This window comes from Neophocaena asiaeorientalis, unplaced genomic scaffold, assembly GCF_003031525.2.
Source record: "Neophocaena asiaeorientalis asiaeorientalis breed wild unplaced genomic scaffold, Neophocaena_asiaeorientalis_V1.1 scaffold524, whole genome shotgun sequence".
Lineage (NCBI taxonomy): Eukaryota > Metazoa > Chordata > Mammalia > Artiodactyla > Phocoenidae > Neophocaena > Neophocaena asiaeorientalis.
This window is the reverse complement of record NW_020172144.1, coordinates 2,548,841-2,574,002: the sequence shown is the minus strand read 5'-3', so window position 1 is coordinate 2,574,002 and position 25,162 is coordinate 2,548,841. Positions and strand designations below refer to the sequence as shown.

Genomic DNA, 25,162 nt, shown 5'->3' with positions numbered 1-25,162 from the left:
ACAATCAAGCAAACAAAAAACCACCCACAGTAGTTTGTAGGGAGCTCCCAGGTTAAATGTTGAGTGAAACTAAAACCTCTGATCAAAAACCAAATATGCATGAGGTTACTGGCCACCTCCGGGGTAAGTAGGGGGCTGGGCTGGAGAAAATACATAGGGAGTGGTCCCACAGCACTGGCACCAGGTTCACAAGTGTTCATTTGATTATTATGCCTCATAACTTATTTAGACACTGCATATATTTTGTATGTATCACATACAACATACAAAAATTTAAATATATGTATTCACTTGCTTTCACAGTATTCATAGCAAATGAGTGTCTGAAGCACAGGACCAGAGCTGGCAGCTTGCACTGCTTCTGTTTTGCATAAGATATTTTTCCCAGCCCACTCAGCTCCATAAAGTTGTTTTGTATTTCACCACTTGCTCCATCTTATCTTAAAGTCGTGCATATTTAAAAAAAAAAAAAAAATGTTGGTTCTGATTGTGCATGCGGGGTGTGGCGGAGAGCATCACTGTTGGACCAATAGAGATGTGCCTGGGCCTAGCCCACATTCCAGTCTCCTTTAGTTGTATCTGCATCCTGGGCTTTGGAGACCTGGGCCTGCTTGTTCCCATCGTAACTGCTGCCCCTGCCCGCCTGTAATTCCTAGGGAGCCTTTGCACAGGTGAGCCCTTGCTATGCAGCAGCTCTTCTCCTCTGAGGGGGCCCAGTCTGCCCAGTGATGGCAGGTCCTTAAGGAAATGGGCCCTGATTGGGATGGTGACCCCAGCCTGGGTGCAGAGTAGCCTGGAAGTGTCCTTCCTGTGGCCGTGAGGACAGGGGAGCCCCGGGGCTTCACAGGAAGGGATGGCCTCCTGCCCCTGAGGGGCCTGGCCTAGCCACAGCTCCCCTGGGGGCCGGGACAGTACGGTGCAGACAGTGAGCATGTCCTGGGGGTCTCTGGGAGAGGATGGAACACCTGCCTGTTCCAGAGATGAGGTATAGGCCTTGGGAAAGGAGCATCCCAATTAGGGATTGAAGTCTGAAAGCTGATGAATCCGCTCTCTTTCCTGCTGTGCAGAACCTCTGTGTGGTTGGCAGGCTGTCGGCTGGGCCCCTCCTTGCAGGAGGGGCTGCTGTCTGAAAGGCCCCTCTGCAGGGCCCTGGGGGCAGCCCCCGCTCTCTCCTTTAGTTACTTCACGCCTTGTTCAGGAAGTGGCTCAAAACAAAGGGCCCAAACAGAACAAGAAATTGTTTCCTCTCAGAAGGACATTTATGCTGAGACCTGAACATTGAAAACAAGTAGTTTCCAGCCCTGTGAGTTAGGAGGAGTCATGTTCCAGGCAGAGGGGCCGCCAGCTTGTGGGTGGAAGCAGCCAAAGGGTGTCTGGGGCCCACTGACCCAGGCTTTGCAGGGCTCGGAGAAGGGGGTGAGATCATCCGGAGGGCAGGTCGGGATGCCAGTGTCCACCTGAGAAGGCACCCCTTCAGGAGACACTGCTCCTGGCCAGCTCCCTCATCCTGCAGAGCAACTCCTGTCTCATGGCCTCCTTTCTCAGCAAACTGTCGCACCCTCCACCAGGGGCAGAACAAGGAGGCTGCTGGGCAGGAGGCCTCTCAGGCTCAGGCTCACCTCGCCTGCCTCCCTCTGCCTCTGGGAGAAGGGCCTGCCTGCTGCCCAGGTGCCTCCTGCCTCTGCAAGCCCAGCTCTGAGGATTTCTCGTCCCTCCTCCAGGGCACCCTGCCCAGCGGCTCAAGTCTCTCCATCCTCAGCACACCCTCTTGCTGCCTTGTGCTCAGACAAGCCCCTCTCTAGGATGGTCTCACCTCTCCCGCCCCTGAAAGCAGCTTCTGCCAGAGTTCCCTACTGAAGGGCAGGCGGCCACTCAACAAGCTGCCCTGCTTCTCCCGCAAGCCCCTCTCCTCTCCCAGCATTCATCCTCCTTCCCGTCATCCGTCAGTGTCTTCTGGCTCCGTGCCCTCTGCCAGCCTCGACAGGCGGCTCCTCCCCAAGGCCTGGGCCTGGCCATGTTCATTCTCGTTGCAGCAGAGATTTTGGCCAGTAGGTGGTGGGGGCCTGGGTGTCTGTAATTTTAACAAACTTGAAAATCTCTGCCAGGCTTCCCTAGCACGTTCACGGCCTTACCTCTCGACAGATCTGGGTGGCACAGCTGGAGATCCAGCCAGACACTTCTAGGCCCCAAGCTGAATAAGTGCTGGGGGCGGTGAGTGGGCGTCTCACAGGTACCTCACCCTGACCCCAGGCCTGTCCTTCCTCCCATCTTCTCTTGGTAAATGGCAATGCCGTTGTCTGAAGGACAACATCCATTGTTAGTTCGGCTCAAATCGTTACTGGGTCCCAACATCACCTCCCTCCAAGCAGCCCACAGCCTCTGGTCAAGCCACACTGCACAAAGTTTCCAGACACCACTGCCTTTACAGTACCGCCTCCCATGTGGGAAGGCCCTGCCCCGGCCCCTACCAGACCAACACCCATTCATCTTTTCACATCCCAAATTTCCATCCGAGTGACCTTGGACGAGTCATATATGCTGTCTACACCTCAGTTTCCTCATCCTTAAAGTGGGGATAACAACAGTTCCTGCTTCATGGAATTGTCATGAGCACTAAAAAGTTAATAAATGATAAGCACTTAGCACATAGTAAGCACTTAGTAGATGATGGTGAAAATGGTGATCCATTTCCTAAGTAGGCACAAGCCTTCCTGGTCCTTGCACTTACCGTATTGACCCTGTGGTTTAATGCCTTGGTGGTGCCCTCAGTGCAGCACCCATTTTGTCTCCTTAATTGGCTGGGAACCCCCTAAGGGAAGGGATCTTTTGTAATTCTTGACATCATGAGAACTGTTTACCAAGAGTTGGTTTGCTGAGGTAACTCAGTGAATTAACCAACCGTTAACGGTGGTTAAGAACACCTGTACTCGGCCTAGCTTTGCCTCCACGCTCTGCCACTTAGTCCTTGTGTGACTTTGTGCAAGTTAATTGAACCTGTCAGTTTCCGTTTTCTCATCTGTAAAATGGGATGATAATCCTAGCCATACCTCTTAGGATTGTAGTGAGTTTTAATGGAGGAATAAGCTCAGAGGCTCAGTAAATGTTAGCTCTTGTCAGTGGTGGCAGCTGCAGCTATGGTTGGCTGAAGACTTGAACTTAGAAGCACAACAAAAATGAGAGCAGTAACCGCCATGGAAAATAAAAGACAGTGTATGTGTCAATAGGACACCCCAAGAAATCTCTTTTAGCTGATGGTAATAAAGCATTCATGAATAGCGTAGGCTGGGTTGTACAGTGTTTGGGGAAGGCTGTTACAAAAAATAACTTTTTAATTAAAAAACAAGTCTTTTCCTAATATTCAAAATAGACCTTGAGAGAGCTGCCACTGAAATATATTTCCATAACAAAGTCCGTTTTATGTAAAACCTGGGTTGTAGTTTGTTTGCTTTTTTTTTTTTTAACAAATGTGAGTTTGGGTTTGTTGTTGTTTTTACCGTTTCTGAACTTGTGATTGACTTTATTGCTGCAATAAAGTGACACAATAGAGGCTGACTCTGAAAAAGGAGGGAGCATATTTTTTAAAGGGAGAAAAAACACTCCTTAGAGGGACTGCTTGGAGTTCAAGTTGAATCAGAGTGAAGCCATCCTTGGCTCTTCAGCTGTGAAGCTAGTGAGGCTTCAGCCTCCTGGAGGGAAGGCAGGACTTGCCCAAGGGTCTTACTCCTTCTATCAGTGGTGCTTCTTCAGGAAAACCCTGGTTTGCTGCTGATATGGGGCTCACACCCGGGGACTTGATAGATCTGGTCTGGGCGGGGCCTGGGCTCCTGGATATCTGCTGCAGGGTTCCAAGGCCCACATTTTGCAGAACACCACCAGCTGAGCCTCATCTAGGTTCTGAGGGCTCCACTGGAGGAGGGTCTAGGCAGGAACTGACCCCACTTCTGGCGGTGAGCCGTGCGGCCAGCCCGTGGCCGGCTGTTTGTGCTGGGAGGACAGGCTTTGGCTCAGCCCATAGCCCTGAATCCGGCAGCCACTCTTTCGAGGAGCCCCAAAACACACACTAAACCCATCAGTCAGCAGGAATGTTATCTCACTGATCCATACACAGGGCAAGGGACCACGTGGAGGATGACCACTCCTGGCGCCTTCTTCACTTTAAGCCTCGATGGTGTCACCTGTTTTTCACATGTTGCTGTTTCATTTGTTTCAAGCAAGCTTGAAGTCAGTGGGCTACTACTACCTCAGTAGCTCTTAGCCTGTCGCTCTCTCCACACCCAAGACTCGACTGGAGGGGGAAAGCCACCTACACCTGACGGTTTAGAGAGCTCAGCTGCTAATGAGGATGTTTTTGCCTGTCTGATTTAAATAGCAAAGCATTAGATTGTTTGCTTCTCAAGGAAAAAGTCTGTTCTCAACACCTCTGTGTCTTCAAAGGTACCCACTCCAGTTCTGGACAGCAGAGTCGCTGCTCAGATGAGTGGGTCAGCCTGGGCAGAATGCCCCCCTGGCCCTAGCTGGCTGGCCTGGCTTCTCTGCTCCCTGGGATGTCATTGCTTCTCCCAGCCTCTCCATGCTGAGGATTCGTTGGAGGAAAACTTCAGTTTGGTCTGATACCACTGGGGTGGGTTTGAGACTGTGCTCTCAGGAACAATTGCTGCACGTAACAGCGTGATGGATGGCAGTGGGGGTAGATTGGGCTTCCCAAAGCTGCGATGGCCAAGGCTTCACCAGAGGAAACGTTTTTTTCTCTCCTCCAATATCAGAAGGAGGGCAATGGGGGCAAGGCGGGGGGGAGGGTAGGTAATGTAATTTATACAGTATGGAAGTAGGAAAGTGTTCACACTTGGATGGAAGATACTTGCTGTTGGTTGGGTTCTGTCCCAGCCTGATCCAGGGAATCGGGAGCCTGGGCAGGGCCAGACTGCAACCCAGGCTCGGGGCGAGGGAGACACTGAACCGGGTTTTAAGTAGCTACAAACACAGGAAATAAGACTCTCCTTGGCAGGAATAAAGACGCAGACGTAGGGAATGGACTTGAGGACATGGCCGGGGGCGGGCAGGGAAGGGGAAGCTGGGACGAAATGAGAGAGTGGCATGGACATACATACACTACCAAACGTAAAATAGGTAGCTAGTGGGAAGCAGCCGCATAGCACAGGGAGATCAGCTTGGAGCTTTGTGACCACCTAGAGGGGTGGGATGGGGGGGTGGGAGGGAGACGCAAGAGGGAGGATATATAGGGATATATGTATACATATAGCTGATTCACTTCATTATAAAGCAGAAACTAACACACCATTGTAAAGCAACTATACTCCAATGAAGATGTTAAAAAAAAAAAAAAATGGACAGAAGACCTAAATAGACATTTCTCCAAAGAAGACATACAGATGGCCAAGAGGCACATGAAAAGATGCTCAACATCACTAATTATTAGAGAAATGCAAATCAAAACTACAATGAGGTATCACCTCACACCAGTTAGAATGGGCATCATTAGAAAATCCACAAACAACAAATGCTGGAGAGGGTGTGGAGGAAAGGGAACCCTCTTGCACGGTTGGTGGGAATGTAAATTGATACAGCCACTATGGAGAACAGTATGGCGGGTCCTTAAAAATTAAAAATAGAATTACCATATGATCCAGCAATCCCACTACTGGGCATATACCCTGCGAAAACCATAATTCAAAAAGACACATCCACCCCAATGTTCATTGCAACACTATTTACAATAGCCAAGTCATGGAAGCAACTTAAATGCCCATCGACTGACGAATGGATAGAGAAGAAGTGGTACATATATACAATGGAGTATTACTCAGCCATAAAAAGGAACAAAGTGGGTCATTTGTAGTGAGGTGGATGGACCTAGAGTCTGTCATACGGAGTGAAGTAAGTCAGAAAGAGAAAAACAAATATTGTATAATAACGCATATATGTGGAATCTAGAAAAATGCTACAGATGAACTGGTTTGCAAGGCAGAAATAGGGATACAGATGTAGAGAACAAACGTATGGAGACCAAGGGGGGAAAACGGGTCTGGGGTGGTGGTGGTGGTGGTGGTATGAATTGAGAGATTGGGATTGACATGTATACACTGATAGGTATAAAGTAGATAACTAATAAGAACCTGCTGTATAAAAAAAAAAAAGGACTGTCTTTGGTCCTTGCTCTCTCCAGAAACAGCAGGGACAGTGGGCGGGGCATAGACCTATGGACGTGGTCAGAGCGGGCTCCTACCTGGGGAGCATGTACCACAACTACTAGACCCCCTGCGTCGGGTATTTCCAGTTCCCGCCTCTCACCCTTGCAATGTGGGACACTTCGAAGGAAGGGTAGTAGAAAACCAGGTGTGACTGAAAACCCGGAGCACAGAGTGTTCGGCAGAGAGGATAGGGGTGCAGACTGGGGTGCAGTAAGTGTTCCTGGGGCAGCTTGAACAACCTCCTGCAAAACCCACTGGAGCTCGAGAAGGGGGCGGGGCAGGCGGTAGGTGCCATCTGGGAAATGGGGAGGGTTGCCACTGGCGGAGGAACCTGAGGAGAGCGTGAGTAAATTACTAGACCACTGTTAGGTTTTAGTTTTACCTGTCTCCAGGTGCTGCATCCTTTTAGTAAACAAGTCTGCCCACCCCTACCTAAGTCCCGAATGTCTGTCCTCGCAGATGTTTAATTGTGCTCAGAGCCTGCCAGAAACGGGGTCGCTGGAGAGCTTGAACTGAGGGCAGGCTGAGCCCAGGGTCTGCAGAACCATCTTCGAAGTTTTTGACTCAATGCGGGACATGTAGCCTGAAGTTTGAAATGCATCTTGAACTCTTCCTGTGAAAATACAACTTAATTTCACTGTTGGTGCTTTTTGAGGATTGTGAGGAAGGGCATATGACACACCCAACTTCTTTCCGGAACAGTTCTGGGTAGTTGTTCAAGTCTAAATTTAATCCAAGGCCTACATTTCCATGGGTGAGTGTGCTACTGGTTGTAGGAAGCCGTCTGTGGACAAATGAGGATAATAGAGAATTAGCAAGTCTGGAGAGGAGAGCCCATCAGCAGAATGACAAATTTGGGATCTTTAAAGACATCTGGTCAGCGATGCCGGAGCTCGTGATTGACTGAGTGATTAATAATGGAAAACCCTTAGTTCAGTGTTTCCGCCTTCCCTCGCCCACTTCCCCAGCCGGGACCGGCTGTCTGCTCCAGTCTGCCAGAGATGTTTCCAGCTGAACAGTGGAGGCATTTAGGGCCCTCATCTTTGACCTCTGGGAGTTTAAGGTTTGAGTTTTAATTCAGTTTTATCTGTGTGCTCCCTAACTGACAGCTCACCGAAAAGACTCCCAATTCCCTTTCATATCTGATACACTTCCATTCACCTTATGGAGTCTGTCCAAGGGCCTCACTTCAGGGTCACCCTGACTCCCAGCTCGTAGTTCATTGTCAGGACCTTCCCTCCAACACACAGAGCACTGGAAAACACGGAGAGGGCTGAAGTCTTTGCTCCCCTGCTCTCTGAGGCCTACTGCCCCCAGTCTTCAGAACCCATCCCTAATTCTGCGGTGGATTTTTCTCCAGGCTAAAGCAACTAGACAAGCACAGCCAGGCCACAGCCCAGCAGCTGGTGCAGCTCCTCAGCAAGCAGAACCAGCTTCTGCTGGAGAGACAGCCTGTCTGAAGAGGTGGGACGTCTGAGATCCCAGGTACTGTGCAGGGCGCCTCACCCACCAGAGAACGCACCGGGGTACACGTGGTCTTCCCCTTGTTCCTTTTACAGAGCTGCGTCTTACCAGGCTAAAATCCCCGGGGGTCACGTTGGTTAGCGAATAAGCTGGGAGGGAGATCTTGAAGACTGTGCTGGGCACAGTGGAGGACACAGAAGTGCGGGTCCTGGACCTGCCCCCTTTAGCGAGCTAAAGTTCGTACGGGAGAACAGACCCACAGTGAAGCACCAAGCCACACGGAGTGCTGAGCCGCACCGTGTGGGCACCACCGCTGAGGAGTGCAGGAGGCGGGAGAGCAGGGCGGGAGGCAGTGGTCAGGAGGCTTTCTGGAGGAGGTCGGCTTTGAACTGCCCCTGGGGGACGTGTCTGTTTGAATTGGTGGAGGAAAGAGGTGCTCCCAATTAGGGGAGTCCCTGTGAATGGAATGTAGGAGTCTTGCTTTAAATCAGCTGGCTGATAATTGGGCTAGGGTTTGGAGTGCTTGCGGAGGGCGTGGCAGTGTTCCATAGATAACATGCATTAACTCTCATTACTCTTGAACAAGCCTGCAAGGTTGATTATCCCCATCTTACAGATGGGGAAGCTGAGGCTCAAACAAGCGCATACAGCTAGCAAGTAGGGACACTGAAAATGGAGCCTAAGTCTGACTCCTTAACAGACTTTCCCTGTTCAGGTTAGGTCTGGGGCCACCAGCCGGGATAATGGGGGAAAGAGTGTCCAGGTAAGTTTGGTGTAGGGAATGAAACCTTTATTTTTTCCCTAAATTGCTTCTCTTCCTGTCAGGGAGGCTGGGCTTTTTACCCCATCAAGCAGTTTGTTAGGATAATGAGGTGCTCCATGAGTGCCCGGGGGACGCCGTGCAAGAAGTGCTTGGAATGATTAATGGGAAAAATGCATCAGGAAATGAAATCAATGAGACAGTTGTCTCATTCTTTTTTCAAAATGACCATGTGCCCAAACAGGTATAGAGGAGCCACTATCCTCTGAGTGATTTTTCCCACTCAGCCCACCAAACCCCTCTGCAAAAGTCCTCATTTGTTCCACAAATAGTAAATGAGCATCCCCAGGAGCCAGTCATTGAGCTCAGGCTGGGGGACGGAGACACACCTGCACTGTCGCCTCCCAGGGCCTCTGAGGCTGCTTGCAGGGAAGGGTGGTGCACAAACCACACGCCCTACAGTCACACAGGCATCCGGGATGCTTGTATAAGCATCATATAACATATAAATAAAGGAACATGGGTTTCAGGGCTTCTTCTCACACACACCAAGATAGCATCTCTGGGAGCAGGGCCCAGGAATCTGCATTTTAATGAGCCGTCTGGATAATTCAGTGAAGACACTAGGGTTTGAGAGCCTCTGAAAGTGTTGGGAGGCAGAAAGAACAGAGAATGATTCCAGAATGCATCGTTGTCCCTAGGCCCTGAACAAGTCACTGAAGTCTCTTCTAAGCCTCAGTTTCCACATCTGCATGGTGGGTACCATACCAGCCTAACTCAAAGGGACACTGGAAGTGTTAAATGAGGCAGCTGCGAGGTGCATGGCAGGTTGTCTTGCATATTACAGGCCAAAGAAATATCAGGGATTTTCTTTTCCTCTCTCCTCCCCAAACTGGGGAAGGTCCTGGGAGAAGCACAGGTTGGGCAGAGATCCTGTGGGACCAACAGCCGTGAAACGATGTTCACTGCTCTCACCCAGCTCCTCCAATGTGTGGAGTCACCTCATCCTGTACCTGTGCGGCCAGACCTCAACCAGAACTCAGCTGTCTGGGCAGGTCCTTGAGGGGGGCCCTGGGTGGTGCCAGCCAAAGGTTGGGGCCATCGGGTCTCCAGACAGCTGGAGGGACTCACAGCACCAGTGGAGCTCCTGACCTCCAAGAGCTGAGAACGACTTCAGAACTTGGGTTGTGGAGAGTCTTCTGTACAAGCTCTGAGCCTGTGGTAGTTTCTTCTCCACTCTGGACCAGATCATTATCCTGTGGGGTTTGCCTTTTAACTCCCCATCTGCCTACCTGACAGCCCGCTTAGATCTTAACATGGATCATCAATGCTTAGAAACCTCTTCCAGGGCTTTAAAAACCCGGTAATTGCCAAATGGATTGCAAAATTTTTGTAAAATGCATTTAAAAAAAACCCCTAACACCTCAAAATTCTCTCAGAAAAATGAGCAGGTCTTTTTTCCCTTGCCTGAAGCAACAGAAATGATTTGACCATCCTATGCTATCTGATACTGGCCCATCTGGCTCATCTCTAAAGGGATCTTTCAGATTCAGATATTGCATTTGGAATTATTTTAATGTGAACATGACAAAAGAAGCTTGGTAGAGAAAATGTTGGCTTTCAGTAGCAAATACTAGCATTCAAAGAGGAGACAGGAACCCAGGCAAGCTCTCTACTCTCTAAAGCAAAGGCCCGCTCTTTGCGCCCAAGTGCGGCGTTAGACCTGTTTCTGCCGTGGAATAAACTTGAACTGTGAGTTTAGTTTCCAGGGAGCCTTACTTGAGGTAAGTAAGGCTGCCATTTGACTCCGGCAGGTATTTGGAGGGTGCTACCTCCTGAGGGTTCCAGAGTCACCGGCCACACCCACTTCACACCCATCCTTCTGGGGGCGGCGGGGAGAGACTCCTCTGGCTTGTCTCTGGTTTCGGGATGGTTTAGCTAAAGGCTTCCATTTTCCCAGCCTGGATGAATTAAGCATAATAATTTTGCACGTCAAACTCTAAAAATCTCTATCCACTGGATTCTCAAAAGAGAATGGATATTTTCTGGCCTGGGCAGCTGCTCTGAAGCTGAGTCACATCCCTCCAATTTGTTCCTGTGCCGAGCCCCGGGCCCTGAAGCAGATGACAAGCTCGGGTTGGCCAGTGGCCTCTGACAGGAAGCATCTAGCCTGTTTAGGAGGCTTTATTGTTCTAAATTGTTTCTGCTTACCTTCTGAAACACGCACAGCAACATGCCTGGTCGAGGGGGCCGCTCAACGTCCTAACTGCCGCTGTGACATTCTTTGGCCGTAAGAATTCCCGTCTCCCCTGAAACGCTGCTGTCGTGTGGTGGCCAGCCTGGCGAGAGTCGGGCCGGCCTTGTGGCTGACCCAGTGGACGTGGCTCAGTTTGCTGATCGCCAAGTTCAAGGCTGCTCTTCTGACTTGTTCTTACTTTAGGACTGATTAAAAACACTGGCTTTATGAATCTCCTGCTTCACTCCTGCGGAAAACGCTTCTGGGAGACTGCTTTTGAAACATCATGAATTGCTATGTTAGTTCTTGTAGTGAAATAGAGACATGAAAACACTAACCCAGTCTTACTCCTCTGTTCTCTTCAGGGACGGGAGTGACTGTGGTTGTTGGGGGGTGGGGACTTGAGGGGTGGTGTCCAGGATACAGAACCTGGGCCCCAGGGGAGTCCTGGTAAGGCCTGACAGCTGGGAGCGGGGTCAGGGGTCTGTGACCCAGCGCCTGGGGCTCTAACATCTGGCCAGGATGGGTGGCGGCAGCTGGTGAGGAACCTAAGAGTCTTTTCTTGGGGAGAATGGCATCCGAGAGACGGGAAAGAATGGAAATTATCTGTCCACTTGGAGGACTGTCATTTACATCAAGGTTATTTTACTTGTACATTTATTTGGTGATGGATATGGTTTCAGCTGATTTGTATTTTCTGATAGCCTCTGTCCCAAAAGGCTGTTTGATTCCATCCTCAGTGTTCAGTCTGGGGAGGGATGCCTTTTTAGTCCCTTCAGATGCATCACTTTTACAATTTAGAAAACAGCATTTGAAACTGACTTATTGGTGATTAATCAGTTGGCCCTATGACTTTTGAGCATTTTTGGCAGTGAATTTACTTTCTAATTTGATTTAAACTTGTGCATGGATCCAGCAGACGTATGTGATTATGTTCAAAATCATGGAGATTACCTCGTTACACCAAAGGATTCATGAAGAAAGCTGGAAACACGCACAAGAAACAAAGACACAGATGATGACGAAGGGAGGAAAGGCCCGTTTGTGACCTGAAGGAAAGGTAGGGGGAGGCTTCAGAACTGTGCGCTCCAGTGAGGGCCGCGCAGCTCCTGCGGGCCCCTGCAGACTGAGCTGTAGGGTCGCCCAGCTGGGACTTGGAGGTGTCCACAGAGTCTGTGGTGGTCCTTCCTTGAGCCCTGAGGGCTTCACCCAGTTACGTCGGCGCTTCCACGAAGCTAGCTACCTGCGAGACAGATGGTGCTTGAATAGAACAGCAGATACACTGAATAAAATAAATTAAAAAGCCTCCTCCTGAACCAAGATTTTTTGGAAAGAATTCTAAATAGATGAAAACAAACAATTTGATTTCAACCAAATTGTTGTTTTTTTGTTTTTATCCTGATTTTCACCCGAATTGTCAGTCTCAAAAATAAACACTGATACATTCCCAGAAAATATTTTTCAAATAAAAACTGACTCTGTTAAAGTTTGCCCTGATTCTTTCAAAACTGTGTACAAGACACTGTCAACCGAAGTGACTTGCATGTTTTTTTAAATAAACTTGAACATATGCAGCGAAAATGTCATTAACTCCCTGCTGCCTGAGGGCTGTTAAAGGATGACGTAAGACCCCTGGCGCGGCATTTCTAACCTGGGGTCTGGCGGCCCTCAGACAAGCTTCCTCAAACTCAAATAGCATCGTGTAACTTTTTTTCTTTTTTTAACTAAAGGCCCTGTGTGTAATTGATATTGAAAAGCGCATACAGCTTCATTTAAGCCAAACTTGCTCTTCGTTAACAGTTAGTTCACTTTGTCCAAGAGTGAATAATTTCAGAATAAGACTCATGGAAGGAAAATAAATTGAATTTTACATTGCTTCAGATACATTTGCTCCACTTATTGCTTCCCGAGTCAGACATTACATTTTGCAATATAAATTCACAATCAAGATTTTAAAGGGAGCTAAATATTTTAATCCAATTAGACAAGTGAACAAAACACTGAATATTACATGTAGTGTAGATAAGTGGTTCTTGCCTTTAAAAGACTGTAATTCCGTCACATTACAACCCCAAATGTCAATGTTGTCTTTATTTTTAACGCTTTCAAACATGAGGCAGCCAGAGGCTCCACTCTCTGCTGTTGGTGACACTGTCTGTCCTTTGGGAATTCTTAAAATCTATTTACCATGGAAACATGGTGCGTATAAAACACAGACCCCTGCCCATGTGCAGGGGAAGTTCTCGTGACTCATGAGATTCGAGAACGCTGGAAGATGACACGCTGGGGATCCCGAGGGTTGTGGAAGGAACCCCCGTGCTGGAGTGTGCTCTGGGGAGAACCTGGCGCAGCAGTCCCGCCCCTGGGCGCGCGTGGCCTCCGCTTCTGACCGCTCCTGTCTGTGCACAGGGCTCCCTGCATCCCCTCACGTTGCAAGTCCCAAGTCCAGATCGAGCTACTGTTTTCCAGGAAGCTACAGCGTCATTGTCCACACTTTCTTTCTGCGAGGAAGTCTGTCCTGCCTCTACCGTTGCGTTTTTCTGGCTTCTGTAGTTCTTCTCCGATTTTGGAGCCCAGAGGCAGCACAGCCAGGCCCCAGAGTCCAGGGAAAATGGAGCCTGAACTCTGCCTGCCACAGAGCTTTCATTGTCAGAGACCCAGCCAGGCAGCTGGGAGGGAAGAATAAATCGAGGATCTGTGGCGACCTTGCCGTGAACTCCTGCCCGTTTGGCAGCTGTGCTGGCCGGAGGGGTACACAGCTCAGCGAGAGCTCCGGTGACTTGTGTGGGGCAGAGGCAGGCCTCTCCTGACCTGCAGTTCGCGACCTTGAGCCCCGTGCTGGATGGAGAACTGCCTTCTTGCAGGTCAGTGGTCATGTCTGAGGCCACGTTTCCACAAAGTTCTGCAGGGGACTGGTGAGGACAAATTGGTGACCACCCATAGGTCACATGGCTGATTTATTCCGGGTTGCCTGATATATTTGATTCCTACTTAATCCCAGAAATATCAAACGTGGTTGCACTTTCACTAAGCTGGTTGGAATAGCATTAAAAAGAGCCTGGACTTTGAGGTCAAACTGCCTGGGTTCAAATCACAGTTCTGGACCACTTCAGGTAGGTGCTTTGCTTCCGCATCGCTCAGTTTCTGGTTAAAAAAAAAAAAAAAAAAAGTAATAGAACAGCTTCCTTTTAAAACGGAGCTCTCTGCCTTACTTACTAGGGCCCAGAAGAGATGACCGTCTAGCAGGGTAGCACTGTGATTGCTGAAGGCTTGAAAGGGCCACTTGGAGAAATCATTTAGCATCCATTTTGCACAGATGGAAAAATCAGGCCCAGAGGAGTGGAGTGACTAAAACTGGGAAATGAATGGGCAGGGAAATGAACTTCCAGAGAGACTGGTATTCATTCCCTGGGCCATGGGCTGCATGGAAGAGGGAGGGAGGCCCCTCTCTCCCGGGGCAGCAGCCTGGAGCTGGGCCCCAGCTGAGAAAGCTGCAGAGCAGTGGCCTGGCTCCCAAAGTGGGGACACATGGAGGAGGGTACTGGGGGCTTCCCTGGAGCTCTGTCAGCTGAGGCCAAGCTTTGAAATGCCCCAGATAGAGGTTGGGGGAGGGATTCTACCTTCTTTCTTGAGTTAAAAATAGATGCTTTTCTGCCAGAGGCATGAGGAACAGGTCCATTTTTTTTTTTTTTTTAACCTGGCCACCCAGAGACGGAAAACGTACAAATGAGCAAGGGAAAAAGCAAGAAGGAGGGATATTCCATTGGGAGGGGCTGCTAAGAGGCCAGTGGAGATGCACAGAGAAGAGACACATGGTGGAAACAAGGGGCAGGCTGAACCGTGTGCATCCGTATGCGTAGGGCCTAGCTGGTGCCGTGACGTCCCTGAGCTGCAGGCTTGGGAACGAAGCCGCAGAGAAGGTTCGGCTGGACCCCGCAGTGTGGCTGCTTGGGGAACAATTCAGGTCACCCAGAGAGACTCGTTTTTTAAACTTTGAATTTAAACTTCGGAAACAAATTAGACACACAAGTCAGGGTTTGTGGAGAGAAGGCTCTGTTAGGGTTTAAAACGAGAACAAAGAAAACGGGTCACTGATAGCGGGCTTGCAGTTGGGGAGCATTTATATCATCTGTGGACAGCGCTGCAGAAGAGCAGCTGCCAGGGTGCTGTCAGCCCTCCTCAATCTGGAGGGCAGCCACCGACAACTGCAGATGTGGCCACACCACCCAGGGGGGCCACAGCAAGGGGCCTCGGTGACAAGTGTGATGGTCCAGGGACGGGAACATGGTGGCTGAGGGCTCAAGCCACGGTTCACACTGGCTGTGTCCCATCGGCACACACACCCTCGTCTCCCTTACAGCCCGACCTCACGGTGTCCACAGCGGTGTGGGCAGTGAACCAGCTTTCTGGAAATAGGCATGGCTCATGTCCCTCAGAAGTGATGGCAGACGAGCCAGATTTTGGCAGTAACTAAAGATTCTGTCTCTCTGGACATGCTCCCTGCCTAAGGGGAAGAACCGAGAAACATTCTTTACTAAACATCCAGATATCCAAGGGTGACACTGAGAGCTATTTAGCAGGAAGACAGTGACATAACAGGGTACGTGATTCATTCAGTCCCACTTGCTGAATGCTCACGACGGCTCGGGCAGTGAACAGTAAGTACTATGAGGAGGAATGCAGGGCTTTGCACCAAAACCAAATGAAAGAGAAAACCGATGGAGCCCGGGAGAGAACTGTGGGCTGACCCCTGGGCAAGTACCAGCAAGGACTGGGCCAGGCGATGGGCTGTTCCTGGCGGGAACCGCGAAGACTCATGCGAGAACTGCCCGTTTCCTGGAGCTTGGTTTTAAAAAATTCCCACAATGCATTTCCCTTCTACTTCAGGTCTTCACTGTTCTGTGTTGTACGTGTTACAGGTATGTGTCTTTTCTACCTCAAGGTCAACATTTTTTTTTTTTTTTTGAAAACGTGCCTATTGCAGTTTATGCTTATTCTCGTATTCAAAGACGCCCTCGAATCTCTAAAGTTAGAACGTAAGCCACCATTTCCAGAGCACCCGGTGGGCAGGCAGCCTGCCTGTCTGTGGGACGGGAGGGCCATTCAAGCCAGTCATTCACTGGATCAGTTCAGTCAGGACCAGAAGGCAAATCAGCTCTTGGAGATCCTGTGTTTGACGGGCAAATGGAGCTGGCGGCAGCCTCTGAGGACAGGGGCGCCCTTTCTGCAGCGGCAGGGCCCTGGGGCTCCCTGGCTTCCTTGTGATGCTCCAGGAGCCCCGTGGGCGCCACGAAGGAGGGTCCATCCACCTCCCCAACCCCCAGAGAGATGCACACAGACACCACTCACTTCCTCACCACGTCCAGGGCCCCCCCCCACTGTCTGAGAGCAGGGGCTGCACACGATACTCTAATTGCCATGTGTCGAAACCCACAGAATTGCTCACTAAAAAGTCATGGGTGTCTCACATACGCTGGGAAATCTACTTGAAATGTAAACGTTTTCTCATTTTTTAAAAAAGATAACAGGCTAATTTTCGTATTTTTCTTGTGCAAACTCTGATCTTGGAAACGCTGATCACTCGTCCTGTCTTGGAAATCCTCCACAAGTAATCGTGGCTTAAGTTGGGTAGACAAGAGCCCTCTCTAATTCAGGAAATCTCTGTTGGGGAGTGCAGAGCCCACTTGTTTCTCTTGAAGATGATTCTCACCCAGCCAAACAGAGACCAGATGGGGCCCGTGTCCCTGCATTACATTCCAATTCATCTCTTGAAGTGAGAACTGGGATTCGGTAGTTATCATCCTGGCCCTCTATCTAGTCTCTACCATCCTGGTGACTTCACACTCCTGGAGGGCAAAGACCGTGTCTGAGTCATCTTCCCACACAGGACACAGTAGGTACTCGAGAAATGTCCTGTGCAATGTAACTATTTCCAGTGGTTTCTGACACCACTTCCTGACGTGGGTTAAACTAATTTGAACAGCCACATCCGACATCCGCTAGGGCAGGCAGCAGTACTTTCCTAACTTGCGACTCCCTCAACCCAATTTTCATGAGCTAGTTTTGAAACATTTATTCCTGTTTAAAACTAGGAGAGGACATACACTAAATTCCCTCTTCCAGCATGTGGTAGGTGGTTTCCATGTGAAAATGCCTTTATATATGTTAAAACACACTGTCTGCATCTAAACATTTGGAGGTGTTAGCTTGTTATCATTTCACCAGGAATTTCTTAGGGACACTTGGTCTATCCACATCCTGTTTTTTTGTCCAGTTTTACTCACTGTAATGTCTGAGCAATTTTCAGTAAACAGATTCTGGCACAAATCAGTGTCTCCTTTCTCCTGTCCATGGGGGAAGAGATGGCTCTTTAGCTGTGTCCTGTCATCAGACCACCCTTATTTAAGAGACATGCAGAGGTCTGGAATATAGCGTGTCTTCAGATTTAAAGCATTAGCAGAGTTCACCTTATATTCCTACAAGCTTTTCATACAGTTGGTTATGTACAATTTCTATAACTTTTGCATAAGAATTTTTTACAAAAACTTAGAAAGAGGTAACTAAACCAGTGAGAAGACAAATCACATTGAAGAACATGATCTATTTAAACTTACTTTTTATTATCATTTTTTCCAGTTACCCAGCATGCCACAATCTGATTGCTGACCTGGATGAAACAGTGAAATAAATGATTTACAAAGAGATATTTACATTCATCTGATTTATACGTAATATGCCACAATGCACCGCGACCTTCCCAGCGGACCCCACCTTAGACTGCGGCGGGCTGCGTCATCACCGCCACACTCGTTGCCAAGCGGTCCCTGCAGGATGGATGGGCTGGAGCTGAAGTCTGACACTAGATGAGGAGACCTCCTGGTGTATGTTTTCAGAAAAGGCTCGAAGTTATTACGTTTTTATATCTGCTCATTTGTATGCTTTGTTACACATGTGAATTTCAATAAATGAATTTTTTGAAGACTTGAAATGTTTCCTTTTTATCTTGTAGTGATGAAAAAAAACACACCAAAAAAAGGCACATATTTTTACTAGGCTAAAGGGTATTAAGGACCAAACCTTTTTTCCTGCCATTCATGTTTCTTTCCCTCTTGGAGAGATCTATATATATTATCCTTCAACTTTATTTGCTTTTAATCAACATCCCATAAGACTCCATTATTTATCATCCTGCTAATTTGTGCACAGTCAGAAGATACCAGGAAGCACTAGGCATTATCCTCTCCACTCTGTTAACAACAAAAACAGACAAAAAGCATCTTTGGCTTGGTGGTGTCATGTTTCTTCCTCAATATGCAGTAATTGAGAGGAGGCTAAAAATGTACTCAGTGAAATTACAAAATTTACTTCTATCAAACATCTGTACACAGATCATCATTTTAGTTTAACATAGTATTTCTACTATTCACAATGAAGCCCTCAAGTGCTTTAAAGTAATAAAAAATGGGCGCTGTAAGTGTTGTGTTGTCCTTGAGGATGACAATGGAACACTAAGGGCAAGGCTGCAGTCGGGACAAGTCCCTGACCTCAGGCTGTTCTCCCTGGCACGGATCTGTCATCATCATCACATCACATCACATCCTCTTCATGGCCTCTCAGAAGGATGTGGATTAGGGCTCTGGAGGCGGTGGGATGATACGCCCGCTAAGACCATTGAGTCTCTCGAGCATGGACAAGGTTCAAGCCTGAAAGAATAGAACTTCTATTCAGATTCAGAAGTTTTTTTGATTTCATCAAGTGTGCTAGACATAAAGGTTGTCACATAAGATATATTAATTGTCCCTAATTCTGTTTCAGGAACAGGAAATAAATTATACAATATTCTAAAAATAGCACCTTTAAAGAATTATAGAGGTCACTTTATGTTAGCCTCCTGGATCTGTCCACCCAGTGGTTTTGAGAGAAGAGCACATGTAAGAATGCCCTCCAGTTTGGCTGTGTGACATACACATAACATGCTTGACCAACTTTGGTCCCAAAGCCGTTCCTCTATCTGGCTTAGTCACAGGAGCAAAGCCAAGTTTCTCCAATAGTATTTAGGTTTATGAGGTAAAATCAGAAAAATGACCCTAGGTAAATCAGACTGTAGTCCAACCATCCTACCCATCTATTACCCACGTTTCAGTTGGTTAATTTGCCATGACGTTTTAAAACTATACTCTAAGAAAGGAAGTATGCAGCGCAACACATTATCAGGAAGACATTACTGAGGAGCTACGTTCCTTAAGAATTCTGGGTCCAAACCACCTGGTGGGAGGACTACTAGGGGCTTAACAAATCTCAAAAAATACCTATTCTATCTCCAGCTTCACAGATCTCTCCTAAACCCATTGTTGGGAAGTCAGCATCCCCCCTTTGGAAGCAGCCCTTCATCAAAGTTTGTACAGTTGCATTACTGCCATTTTATTGAAGTAATAAAATAAATCCTGTGTGCGTTTTGAGCTACAAGAAATGTACATACTTTCCTGTCACACTTTATATAGAATGGGTTAATACCAGGTGACGCCATTCATCTTTTTTTAGAAAAGAATAATATTGAATTTTCTGAGATTACGGAACCACATCCAACAACAATAAACAGAGAAGTAGCAGATTGACATAGTGCTTTATTTAAGCTGTCTGTACGAAGGAAAATAATGTGCATCCCTATCATATACGTGTAAAAATACTAAGGATGTACAGTGTACAAAAACAGTTTCTTGTAGTTATTTCACATCCTTGTGGGTCATATACTTAAGGAAATAAACAGTTTTAGTATGACCAACAGTAATAGTAATACAGTTTCTTGGGTTCATAGTTGTGTCTGCTTGAAATCCTTAACCAGATGACTAGATCTTGCGCGGATCTAATGAAAGAACTAGCAAGGTCAAGAAATGTCACAAACTATAAAGCTACAGGGAGGTAATTCAATTACCAATTTAGAGGTTTTCTTATTTAAATAAATACTTTACATTTCATGCTTGCCTGTAATGCAGTACCAGGAGCAAGATAAGGGAGTTCTACTGTAGACACAGTACAAACAGTAGCAGCAAAGTGTGTACGCTGAGGTGTAATAGAAAGACCCTGCAGTTAGTAAGGAAGGCCCTTACTTTGTACTCTAAGAGAAGCAAGTGGCCCTTGCAAGAACAGTCAGCTTTAAGAAGCTGGAAATCAGGTATGGGAAATGGAAAACACTGGAATAATGCTATGTAGTTAGTGTGGAAAGCAAAGCTGTGAGCAGCCCTGCCAAAGGTCCAAGCAGAGACGGCCAATTTCCTCCAATATGGCTGCATCATGGCAAGAGGCAGACTTCAAGGAAGTTGGTACAGGAAGGAGTCTGCAAAGCCTGAACTTCTGCTATTCTGACAGAGTGACTCCAGGGCCAGGCCTTTCCGTCCACCAGAATCCGAAACTTCAGCTATGGGCAGACATGAGGGAAGTTTTAGAATCTCCTTCTACACACATTTCTGTTTTTCTATTGTTTTTCCATGCCAGCTGACTGAGATCAGGGAGTGAAAGTAAGGGATTCTTAAAAATCAAAGCCAGCAACACACGCTGTGTGACGCTAACAGAATCTCGGAGGGGATTACGGGACTAAGCCCCGGGCACCAGCTGGGGACGGAGAGCCAGCTGTGCAGAGTGGCCAGCCTGAGGCACAGTCAACGCTGTCATTAATCCTTAGGAAGTGTCCTTGGCCAAGGTCATGGAAATCACCTTAAGATTTGGGGAGGGGGGAAAACCCCAAAACTATCTGTGTGCTTAGTGTATGGTATACTTTCCCTCTGAAGAAATGAATGCTCTGAACACCAGCCAGTCTCAGCTTTCCTCTCTTCCTCTCACCTGTTCCTTTTTTATATAATGGATGCAAGACAACTTACAGGACATACCATCTAGTCTACTTTCTTGTCAAAGTGAAACATTCAACATAATTCCAAGTGAAAAAAAAAAAAGTTGAGCTATATGTGTAAGTAAGAATGAACTACCATTTTACTGTAACTTCCTACTCAGTACTAAGGATGAACTTCACTCAGGTAGAAATATGAAAAATTAGGATAAAATCTATGTCTGAATATGTCTTAGCTGCCTTAGTAAAATGCCCTTTAACCCCCTGTCAGTCCCAGTGGTCCACCCACTGCCAGCAGTGGTTTCATATCTGTAAACCCACACTTCCAGCGTCCAGAGGCTAAGACATCTGCATATGAATATGATTCATCCTACTTAGAAAGTCACTTGCTCTTTCATACAATGCAATCAGAACACTACGTCATGCTGTAGTCTTCCATTTGGGAGCTGTCAGACAGTTTAACTAAAATACATCTCCACGATGGCTCCACGGAGTCAGGAGCCCCCTGGACTTCATAGGCTGCTTTGGAAAATGTCAGCTCCTAGCACCAAAGGGTTTAATCTGAAGATCATCATTAATGAAAGAGAAAGATGAGGTTTGCATACATGTCCCCTTTCAGTGAGAAGTGTCGGAATTTGAGGACATGAGTATATACAGAAAAAGAAAAGTTGGAGGTGTTCTTTTTTGTTTTGTTTTTTCCCTGATGGCTTAATTCAGTGATAAATGTACCATGATCAGAATAAACACACCAGGTCCTTATCCTTTACTGCCCACTTCGTAAATACTTGAGATGTGTTCATTTTGCCAAGTAAAGTTCATTTCTTATCATCCAGGTCTCAATTTTCTTCATTACATTATGTTGCCAGGCCATCATAATATTTCAATTCTCAAAAGAGCAAATATAACATCCATTTGTTTCAACCCCTCGGCATGGATAGTTGGGGATTTCTCATTTTTAGCACCAAGGGGTTAAATGACAGCATCTCTTCTCCTAAAGCCAAATTCGAATCTATATGTACAATTTCGGAGCCTCATCAAAATTTTGTTTTTACACAGGAGAAAAAGTGCATGATTCTCATCGGCGTGTACATTCCTTGCACATGGGTCAAAAGAAACTGCAGTTAAGTCTGTTTTATGTTAAGTTGGAGCTGCATTTGCTAACATGACATACAATTCTCATCACTAAAAAATAAATACTACTGCAACATAAACAAAATCATAAAAGGACATTCAAAGTTTTAACATCCGAGAAAAAGCTAATTCACGTAGAACTGAAAGTAAAAAATTAAAACAAATAAGGCAAACACCTGTTTACCTTGGTGTACAAATTTTGGTGAAAAGCAGGATCATTACACCTGTCTACATTCTTCAGCCATCAGAGGTGATAATATCAAGAAGGGGAAAAGGTTTCCAAGAACAGGGGGAATAAAACGCTCTCTGGTGCAATCATATCGTAGACCCTTTAAGTGACCTACTCTGCTGTGCATATGCTTCCTTCCTTGGTCGAACAACGTTCCTTTGCCAACAACTGCCTGTGAAATCTGGACATCCACATGTAGTATCAGGCTTCCTCTGCAGTATCGAATAAGAATTTAAATGTATAAATGTATATATCTATCTTAATAGTTGTTCATTCCTTCTCTCAAATGCTTCCTAATGAATTCCAGTAGGATCTTACCGACACACACCTATTTTACGCACTGATCTGATATGCTTTACTAAAACTTTGCATACGCACATCACCACGCTTCCACAATTGCTTGTTCTGAATTATAAACTAAATCTTCTTAGACTAATTAGTTTTTGATTTATCGTCTAGAAAGTTAAAAAATATACCTAGAATCATTTAGCCTTCACTGTTAGGGAAAAACAAAAATTAAAAGATCAAAAGATGACAGTTGGTGCACAAATGAACAATGGTGGGCTCATGACTTCCAAAGATTGTAAAATTACCTCTTAAAGTTGCTATAATAGTAAGACAGTAGCAGCAACAGCATGAGACCTTAGACTGAGATACAATTTCATGCAAAAACAAAAGTCGAGTATGTCTGCATATATGTGTGTTCTCATGTGGGTGAAAGGCGGCGAGGGGGTGAAGACCTTGGACTGGTCTGGGATGTCTGAAGGTGCTCCTGCATTTGTAAGAGCTAGGACTGCTGTGATGTCCAGGAATCATTTTCAGTAATAAATCTAAGATGACAGTGAAGTAGCAGAAGAGACTTATTCTCGTCCGCTTGCAGAGTAGGAAAACTGAGGGAAGTGCGGCCGCCTCTCACTGTCCGTGCAGTCCATACCGTCCTCATCATCTGTGGGCAGGAAACAGCTATTTTAATTTTACATTAATTTTCTGCAACATAATCTCTGGTATATATAGTTCTAATCCCTAACGTAATAAAGATTAACGGAGGCAATAGCTCCCAGAAACTTGTGTTTATCAATAAAACATAGGATGGATACACTTATTTCAAAAACTTTCTCACTTTCAAACACATGACCTATGAAGAAATAATACTATCCAATCATCTCCTTCAAGACACTAACATCTCAAGGCTCAAACTGTGAAAAACTATTGAAGAAGACAAGATTTTTAAAAATGAAAAGGAACAAATGATCTTCAATAACCTTTACTTTCATGAAAACATGCATGTCAAAGTTACAAAGTCAAAGAATCCTAAGGCACCCAAAGTATCTGCCTAGAATCCAGTATCAATCTGTCTTCAGATGCTTGCATTTCTTCTTCATGGTGCTTTAGGTGTGATTGCAAAATAAAGCTTATTAGGATTCCATTTCATTTGAGCCCTTGATTTACATGTTTAAGATTTTACATTCTTTATTCTACATCTAATATCTGCCTTAACTTACTGTTCCTAATTTTCCTATGATAAAACTTTAGGGCTTCCCTGGTGGCGCAGTGGTTGAGAGTCTGCCTGCCGATGCAGGGGACACAGGTTCGTGCCCCAGTCAGGGAAGATCCCACGTGCCACGGAGCAGCTGGGCCCATGTGGCATGGCCGCTGAGGCTGCGTGTCCGGAGCCTGTGCTCCGCAACGGGAGAGGCCACAACAGTGAGAGGCCCGCGTACCGCAAAAAAACAAAAACAAAAACAAAAAAAAACTTTAAAGTAGACTAAAGAGAATAAGTCAAGGAAAGAGAGGGAAAGAGGCCAGCATCTAAGTATTAGTTCATCAGGAAACAAATTGGGAGACTTGAAAGGCATGGAAAGGGACGACTTCCATTTAAGCTGCTCCTCCCTTTTCCTCTTCCCTGTTTTCTTGCATTTGAAAGGTTACGAAGGATCACCCAACCTCTTCCTATAACTATTCTGATGATTAAAATCTTGCAGTGTCAGAATGCTCTTCCTTTACATGTGTCATGAATTCAGTCGCTCAGTCCACAACGTTCCCTGTGCACCTGTTCTGGGCTCTGTGCAAAGTCCCTCCCTGTGTCGTCGGGGCTCACCCCACTAAACCCCTCTGCTCCACTTGCACTGCCTTTGGTCATATGCTGTGCTACAGGAAATAAGCGAGTCTTTCAAATACCCAACCTTCTTCAAGCAAAATAATTCCACTTCCTCAAATTCATATAGGAAGTACATTACCAATTCTTTTAATTTTCCAACCTCTCCAGGGAGCATCAATTTCATGTAATAGGAGGAGGAATACAGGCCAGACCCCACTGCATCACGGGCACTGACCCTGTTACACAAAAAGGATGATGCTTTGCATGCCTCTGAAGAATAACAAACATTCATGCTCTTTTCTCACTGTTCTTTTCAGTATTCTATTTTTAATAGAAGATTCTAGAAATGGGATCAAGTTGCTAACCAAACTTTGTAGCCTTGAATGTACCAGAAAGTATCACTGTATTAGGTGGGACTCAATCTCACAAGTAGCATTTGAGGCTCCCTGCTCTGTGTAAACCTCCCTCCTGCAAACAGACCTTTTAAACTATAGTCCTCATTTCCAGATAGTACTGCGATCTGGGGAAATCTCTGCCTCCTTATAAAATACCAGTTAGGTACCAAGCAAACCATCTTTTAGGTCAAACACCTTCCACAGTATTTTCAGATATACTAAAGATGGTAGGAGCTGTGGATGGCATATAAAACCTCTGTAAAACTCTATAAAAACTCTTTAGGGGAAAGGCAGCTGAAATCTTAATGTTCAGACTCTGACACGTGCCAATCACATTTCAAAGGAATAGTTTTGCCCGCTAGCAGCTTTGTTTTGCTGGGTGTGTTTCTGCACAGCGAACAGACAGCACATGTGGGAAGCCTGGTGTTGTCCGCCAAGGAAGGGATTGTCCAGCTCGCTGGGCTGCAGCCAGGCATCGCACCAGGGGCAGGGAGGCCTGAAGCCCAGGGCAGCCTGGCTCTCGACAGGAGGAGGGGTTGAATTTCCTTTCCAAGGAGTATTATTGCTATGAGGCTGCACTGTCAGCTGAAAGTTAAAAGAGAATCTTCATTCTGTCAATTTAGTAACAAATTAATCCCATTTCCGAACGTAAATCTAAATCTTGTTGATGACCGTATGAGGGCCCCTGCATCTGGATCTTCTTTAAAGTCAATTATATCACCCTCTCACTCAATTATATCACCCTCTCACTCCATCTCCCTCCTGTTCTTTTGAGCTTGGCAGTAGTGAGGGGCAAGTC

General features: G+C 46.6%; 2 protein-coding genes across 8 annotated transcripts in view; one reads left to right on the top strand and one right to left on the bottom strand.

Moving 5' to 3' along the window:
* The window catches only part of LOC112405786 (serologically defined colon cancer antigen 8-like), a 211,316-nt gene extending 193,881 nt beyond the window's left edge, over positions 1 to 17,435 (top strand). The window contains exons 11-12 of one of the 2 annotated variants that reach the window (XM_024754333.1): positions 7,570 to 7,694; positions 17,306 to 17,435. In XM_024754333.1, coding sequence (XP_024610101.1) covers positions 7,570 to 7,669 — 100 coding nt within the window. In that variant the 3' untranslated portion in view covers positions 7,670 to 7,694; positions 17,306 to 17,435. Of the gene's footprint in view, positions 1 to 7,569; positions 7,695 to 9,134; positions 10,304 to 17,305 lie in introns of those variants that run through there. The other variant, XM_024754343.1, reaches the window with a different exon arrangement.
* The window catches only part of AKT3 (AKT serine/threonine kinase 3), a 368,454-nt gene continuing 360,562 nt past the window's right edge, over positions 17,271 to 25,162 (bottom strand). For 5 of the 6 annotated variants that reach the window (XM_024754297.1, XM_024754306.1, XM_024754290.1 and 2 more), the window contains one exon: positions 17,271 to 22,816. In XM_024754297.1, coding sequence (XP_024610065.1) covers positions 22,731 to 22,816 — 86 coding nt within the window. In that variant the 3' untranslated portion in view covers positions 17,271 to 22,730. The remainder of the gene's footprint in view (positions 22,817 to 25,162) is intronic. The other variant, XM_024754282.1, reaches the window with a different exon arrangement.